The 6938-nt window shown below is 56.2% G+C and overlaps 1 protein-coding gene across 1 annotated transcript; it reads left to right on the forward strand.

The window, feature by feature from the left end:
• The first annotated feature begins 755 nt into the window (after positions 1-755).
• LOC133053780 (protein Shroom2-like) lies at positions 756-6467 on the forward strand. The gene is made up of 2 exons (XM_061138266.1): positions 756-1118; positions 3046-6467. Exons 1-2 carry the CDS (start codon positions 756-758, stop codon positions 3310-3312), a joined length of 630 nt encoding a protein of 209 aa, XP_060994249.1. The 3' UTR covers positions 3313-6467.
• Positions 6468-6938: the final 471 nt, after the last annotated feature.

Consider the following 6938-nt stretch of genomic DNA (forward strand, 5'->3'; position numbering starts at 1 on the left):
GTCGCTTCAGTGGTCTCCGAGTCTGGGCGACCCCACAGACGGCAGCCCACCAGGCTCCGCCGTCCCTGGGATTCTCCAGGCAAGAACACTGGAGTGGGCTGCCATTTCCTTCTGCAGTGCATGCATGCATGCTAAGTCTCTTCAGTCGTGTCCGACTCTGTGTGACCCCATGGACAGCAGCCCACCAGGCTCCTCTGTCCACGGGATTCTCCAGGCAAGAACACTGCAGTGGGTTGCCATTTGCTTCTCCCGTGTGCTAGCTAGTGTAAATAGTGCTTCAATGAACAGTGAGGTACTCGTGTCTTTTTCAGTCACGCTTTCCCCCAGGGTATATGTCCAGTACTGGGATTTGCTAGATCATATGGTTGTTTTATTCCTAGGTTTTTTTTTTTTTTAACTGAAATCTCCATACTGTTGTCCATAACAGCTGTACCAATTTACATTCCCACTAACAGTGCAGGAGGGCTTCCTGTGAGGCTCAGCTGGTAAAAAAAAAAAAAAAATCCACCTGCAAGGCAGGAGACCTGGGTTGAGAAGATCCCCTGGAGCCAGGAAAGGCTACCCACTCTAGTATTCTGGCCTGGAGAATCCCATGGGTTGTATAGTCCATGGGGTCTCAAAGAATCGGACACAACTGAGTGACTTACACTTTGAAACAATACAAGAGGGTTTCCCTTTTCTCCACAGCATCTCTAGCATTTATTGCTTGCAGATTTTTTTGATGCTGGCCTAGTGGCCAGCGCAACAAGCTGCTGATGGGCCCTCAGGCCGGGAGGTGCGGGTGGGTGCAGGGGGGCGCCCGGGTCAGCGGGGCCGTGACTGAGTCCCGCACGCTGTACCCACAGCAGGAGCTCATCGAGAGCCTCGGCCGCAAGCTGCAGGTGCTGCGGGAGGCACGGGAGAGCCTGCTGGAGGACGTGCAGGCCAACAGCGCGCTGGGTGACGAGGTGGAGGCCCTGGTCAAGGCCGTGTGCAAGCCCAACGAGTTTGACAAGTTCCGCATGTTCATCGGGGACCTCGACAAGGTGGTGAACCTCCTGCTGTCGCTCTCCGGCCGCCTGGCCCGCGTGGAGAACGCCCTCAACAACCTGGACGACAGCACGCCTCCGGGCGATCGGGTACTCCCCTGGAGGCGGGATGGGTGGTGGTGCGGGAGGCCCCAAGGGGTGTGGAGTGAACACCCAGAAGCCTCGCTGGGCCGGCCGTCCACCTGGTCGCAGAAGATCTTCTCTCTTGCTCTCTCCCTTCTCGTAGTGGGGGGTCGCCCCGAGATTCCCCGCATTGTTCAGTCACCTGGTTGGGTCCAACTCTTTGCGACCCCATGGACCGCAGCACACCAGGCCTCCCTGTCCATCACCATCTCCCGGAGTTTTACTCAAACTCACGTCCATCGAGTTGGTGATACCATCCAACCATCTCATCCTCTGTTGCCCCCTTCTCCTCCCACCTTCAATCTTTCCCAGCATGAGGGTCTTTTCCGGTGAGTCAGTTCTTGGCATCAGGTGGCCAGAACATGCTAGCATTTTTTATGCATTCAGACTCATGTCCGCTGAGTCGGTGATGCCATCCACAGGCTTATTAGTTAGCGTCGGAGACCATGCCTGTGGTCTTCCTGGGCTCTGAGCCTTCACTGTAATCCCTCGGGGTTTCCATGTTAGGTCCTTCCTGGGCATGCTTGATAAGCTTCACTTTCCTAGAACCAGAGGCAGCGGTGGCCTGCAGCCTCCTCCAGATTCAGTGTAGGGGCCGGGCCTCCACTGTGACCAGCGTTGGGGGAAACTGTCGATGACAGGCATGCTATCAAAGGCAAAGAGGCAGCGTCAGGCTGTGGGAGGCTCCCCTGTGTTTCCAGATAGAAAGCGGGACACGTGGGCGAGACGTGGACACAGGACGCCCTCCCTCCAGTCAGAGCTTTAGTCTCCATGGATGCCAACTGATCTCTGTGGCCCCTGTTTGGAGAGTCAGCTGAGGTCTCTTTGTCTTTTGGTTGGAATTAATGAATTGCAATTAATCCTCCTCTCACTCACACTGGCAGGTCAGGGTGTCCTTTAGCAGGGGGCAGGCGGCCCTGAAAGGTGGTGCAGACCACAGATACTTCCCAGGCTCCGGACCAGGGAAGCGATTTCTGATTTCAGCCCAACACCCCCCCCACCGCCCACCAAGCAGCAGCCCTGTGCCTCCGGCCTCTCCTCGGGGCCCCTCCACCCCTGTGACACTCCGACCCGGTTTGGGGAGGCCGTTCGGGTTACCAGGTGGCGGAGGAGCGGGAGACTCTGCTGGTGTCGGAAACTGGGACTGAAGATGGGGCGTTCCCTGGCGTGCGCCAGCCGCCACATGGAGACTGTTTACTGCCGTTCCTTGCTCCCTGTCTTGTTTTCACAGCAGGTTAAGGGAGGGATGGTAGGTGTGTGCCCCGATCTAGGAGTGGGGGTGTCTGTGTGCCCCAGAGTAGGAGCCAGGGCAGCTATGTGACCCGCCTCCTCCCCGCCGCCTCCATCTCTCTTCTTCCAACCCGTTGTCCTTCTCACCACCCGCCTCTACTGGTGCCAGAAGGGTTTAGCAATCCTGCCCTCGGAGATCTCTTTAAATGCACTGCTTTGGCCCACTTTGCCCCCATCCGCCACGTTGTCACGGAAACACCTTGGCGCACACAGGTCCCTCCACCCGCGAGTCCTTCACTGCCTGCGCGCGAAGTTTTGGAATTTTCTGGGCCCGAATGGCCCTCATGTTCCTCCGGGTGTATCAGGGTGGCTTGTGCAGGGCTGTATCTCGGCGCCTCGTGGCGAGGGGGCGGGCGGTATATCCTGGTGCCTCTTGCCGGGGTGTATCCTGGCGCCTCTTTGGAGGGGGTGTCTGGGTGCCTCCTGCGGGGGTGTATCACAGTGCCTCGTGGGGGGGGGGTGTCTCTGGGCGCCTCCTGCAGGGGTGTATCCAGGTGCCTTGCGCTGGGGTGTATCCGGGCGCCTCCCTGCGCAGGCGGTGGGAGGCTGGCCAGCACCCCCCAACCGGGTCCCCAGCAGGCTTGTGCGCCTTCTGTCTGTCCAGCAATCCCTGCTCGAGAAGCAGCGCGTCCTGATCCAGCAGCACGAGGACGCCAGGGAGCTGAAGGAGAACCTGGACCGCCGGGAGGGCATCGTCTTCGACATCCTGGCCAGCTACCTGGGCCCCGAGAGCCTGGCGGACTACGAGCACTTCGTCAAGATGAAGTCGGCGCTCATCATCGAGCAGCGCGAGTTGGAAGACAAAATACACCTGGGTGAGGAGCAGCTGAAGTGCCTATTGGACAGCCTGCAGCCGGAGAGAGGCAAATGAAGGCGCACCCAAACCCCATCCCACCCGGCCCTCCCCGGAGAAGGAGGACGACGCGGATGGGGTTGGCGGAGTCATCAGCTCCGGTCCTGTGGATGCCGCTGAAAACCGTAGCCTGTATTTACGTCCTGTCGTTGGGGGTCGGGGGAGGGGGGTGTCCTCTCACGGCCAGGTCGCGGTCAGCAAAGTAATAACTTATATGTGTGCGTTTGGGATGAGTTCTTTAATTCTTAGGTTCCCTTTTGGAATGCTGAGCAGAGCGGCTCCCCCCTCCCCTTTGCCGCGGTGGCCCGACAGCGTCCCCACGTGGCGCCGGGGCTGGGGTGCGCCCTGCGCGCGTACGCACTGGGGTCACCCCTGTGGTCTCCACCGGCCTTGCGTGCGGACGCTGAACCCCGTCCTCCACGCGGGCAGGAACGATCGCGTCTCTAAAGAAGGTGCATGTGGGTCAGGGGTGGGGAGTCGCCTGGTGCACGAGCTGTCCCATGGATCGCAGGAGGCGCCGGGGCTGGGGTGTGCCCTGCGCGCGTACGCACTGGGGTCACCCCCGTGGTCTTCACCGGCCTTGCGTGCGGACGCTGAACCCCGTCCTCCGCGCGGGCAGGAGCGATCGCGTCTCTAGAGAAGGTGCATGTGGGTCGGGGGTGGGGAGTCGCCTGGTGCACGAGCTGTCCCGTGGATCGCGGGAGGCGCCGGGGCTGGGGTGCGCCCTGCGCGCGTACGCACTGGGGTCACCCCCATGGTCTCTAACCGGCCTTGCGTGTGGACGCTGAACCCCGTCCTCCACGCGGGCAGGAACGATCGCGTCTCTAAAGAAGGTGCATGTGGGTCGGGGGTGGGGAGTCGCCTGGTGCACGAGCTGTCCCGTGGATCGCGGGAGGCGCCGGGGCTGGGGTGTGCCCTGCGCGCGTACGCACTGGGGTCACCCCCGTGGTCTTCACTGGCCTTGCGTGCGGACGCTGAACCCCGTCCTCCGCGCGGGCAGGAGCGATCGCGTCTCTAGAGAAGGTGCATGTGGGTCGGGGGTGGGGAGTCGCCTGGTGCACGAGCTGTCCCGTGGATCGCGGGAGGCGCCTGCCGGCTGTGCTCGCCGTGCGTCCGGAAGTGTTGCGCCATTCGTTCTGTCTGTCCTCTAAGGATGACCCCGACCCAGCAAAAAAAAAAATCATGAGGATGAGTATTATTTATTAATGTGTTAGAAAGAGAATAGTTATCCATGCGGTTTAAAGACCAGCGGTGAAATGACGAGCTTTCAGCGTGCTGGGTTCACTCATGGTGAAATCGCCACTTGCACAGTGTACATGCTTTAAGGCGCAGGCAGAAGGGACATACTGGTTTTTGTTCTTCTGGAATGACACCCGCGTGCAAATGGTATTTTTCCTGCAAAGTGAGATTACGTGGCTGAAAGTGTGTCCGGAAGATAGGTGCTTGCGAGTTTTGTTTTGATTTTTTTTCCTTAAGGCCCCTGAGATATTTTCCTCATTTACTTTCCCCTCCGCGCTCCCCCTCCCGCCCCCCCAAGAACATTTCTTTGGTGTGTATATGATTGTGGATTATAACTGGCAGCTCCTCTCTTTTTGCTTCTCTGGATTAATTATTGGCAGTGTCAAGGCCACCTCCTCTAAGAACCCGTGGTTCTGGCTTTCCAGAGGTCCAGGTGGACCATACGACTCCCAGACCTGGTCTTTCTCTGCCACAGAGTTGACCACCGTCTGTTGCCCGTTTTGTCGTTTGATATTGCAAGGTGGTCGAGAGAGTCTGTTCACTAGAAAACACTGTCGGGCTGTTGTTTTCCAGTGGCCGAGTCACGACTAGAAGATATCTTGCAGATCCCGTGTGCTGCATTTGCATCCACAATGTATAAAGATCTTTCCAAGTTAACAGCATGAAAACAGACAGCCCAGTTAAAACATGAGCCAGAGTCTTAAATAGACAGTTCACCAAAGAGGCTATGTGCATGTCAGTGGGCATATAGGTGTTTAGCCCCTCGTGGCTTGGTTCTCACGGTCTGATTTTTAACCCGATTGTCTGTGTTCCGTCCCAGTTGGGTGAGATGCCTGCATAATGGTGGTAGAAGCCCTAAGATAACTTCATTTCGGGGTGATATTCAGAGGTCAGATCATGTTACTCCTTGTTTCCTCTTATGCCTGGGAAACGAGTTTTCTGACAGATGGGGAGATAGCCCTGTCACCGGTGACCGGCGCCTTACCAAAGACAGAAGCACACAATGTCTTTAATATTAAAGGACACTACTCCACACCCACAGAGCCGGGAGGACAAGCTGGACTGGCCCCGGTGATATCTCTGCAGCCCTGGTGGGAACCGACCTGGCAGGCTTCAGTGATGCCGGCAATAAACATTCCTTTGGCAGCCCACCCACGCCAGAGAGAAGGGCCTTTTTCTGCACTTTTTATTCTTCTTAAATTAAGCTGTTCCTGACTTGAAAAACCCCTCTTCTGCCAGTGAAGCGTCGTCCTCCTCCCCACGTGCTACGGTCACTTGCTGTGAAAATGGGTCATGGTGGAAAAGATAAAGCTGGCTGTCCACGGATCCCCCGCCCCGCCTTTCTCCCTTGGGGCAACAACCACAGTGATGTCAGTGTGTTTTGATTTTCAGAAAGCTTTTATCTGTGAATCTTGCCCTTCTCATACAGTATTGTGATCATTTTGATGATACGTCTGTAAAATGTGAAAATAGAGTTTATGCCTGTATCCAGCTTTTCGGTGTCTTTTGAGAACATTGTCTTCTACACAGCAATACACAGGGCTCTGGTATCCTTTAAACGAAGCCCATAGAATCACAATGGTCCTGTCTGTTTCTCCATCTGCCTCATAAATGTCTGGTTGGCGGGGACCCAAAGATTGCAGTGAGTCAGTGTGTACAACTTTGTATATAACTATATTACTGCACATACAATCTGGTGCTAACCTTTCTCCCATGGCATTCCTGGGTGGTGGCTGATGGCTCACCCTGGGTCATCACTCAGCTGAGATGTGCTCTCTGTATCTTGAGGTTGCAGTCAGGGGCCTTGCCGGATACTTTGATCATGCCTTCCACCGTGGAAGATTTGTACCGATTTCATGCTCAACACTTAACACTTACCTCTCAACAGATCATCCTGCTTGACCTTAATAAAATAAATGATATCTTTCAGTGAATGGAGCGTGTCTTTGTCTTGCATCTTTTTTAAGAATTGGAACGTCCTTCCCGTATGTCAGATCCTTCAGCCACTGTAGATCATGGGGTTGAATCTGTATACACAGGTGTTTGACTGTTTCTGCCTGACGAGGTCAGGCCAGTCCGTCTGCAGCCGGGAAAACATCAGGGACACAGGTTGTATCAGTCAGCTGTTGCTACAGCCATGCTGTGTAACAACCACTATAAAATTGCAGCAGGGTGCAGGGAGAAGTACTTCTTTAGAGGAGGAATTTGTAGATCCACGTGCCTGTCATCTTGCCTTTGGCCTGGGCACGTCCATGGCACATGACCGGAGAACAAGCTCAGTCACATAGGTGCTTGCCCTGGGTGTGGTTATGGCGCACCTGCTAACCTTCCACTAGCACCTGCTGAGTTCCATTGTTGCAGCAAGTCCCGCAGCCCAACCTGGAATCCAGAAGGTGTGGCGTGTG

The sequence above is a fragment of the Dama dama genome, unplaced genomic scaffold (assembly GCF_033118175.1).
Source record: "Dama dama isolate Ldn47 unplaced genomic scaffold, ASM3311817v1 ptg000270l, whole genome shotgun sequence".
NCBI classification, from domain to species: Eukaryota; Metazoa; Chordata; class Mammalia; order Artiodactyla; family Cervidae; genus Dama; species Dama dama.

Bases quoted from the DNA above. Each gene is read 5' to 3' on its own strand.
- LOC133053780 (XM_061138266.1), top strand. From the start codon at position 756: ATGGGCCCTCAGGCCGGGAGGTGCGGGTGGGTGCAGGGGGGCGCCCGG. The intron at 1,119-3,045 runs GTACTCCCCTGG...CTGTCTGTCCAG, and splicing joins GCACGCCTCCGGGCGATCGG to CAATCCCTGCTCGAGAAGCA.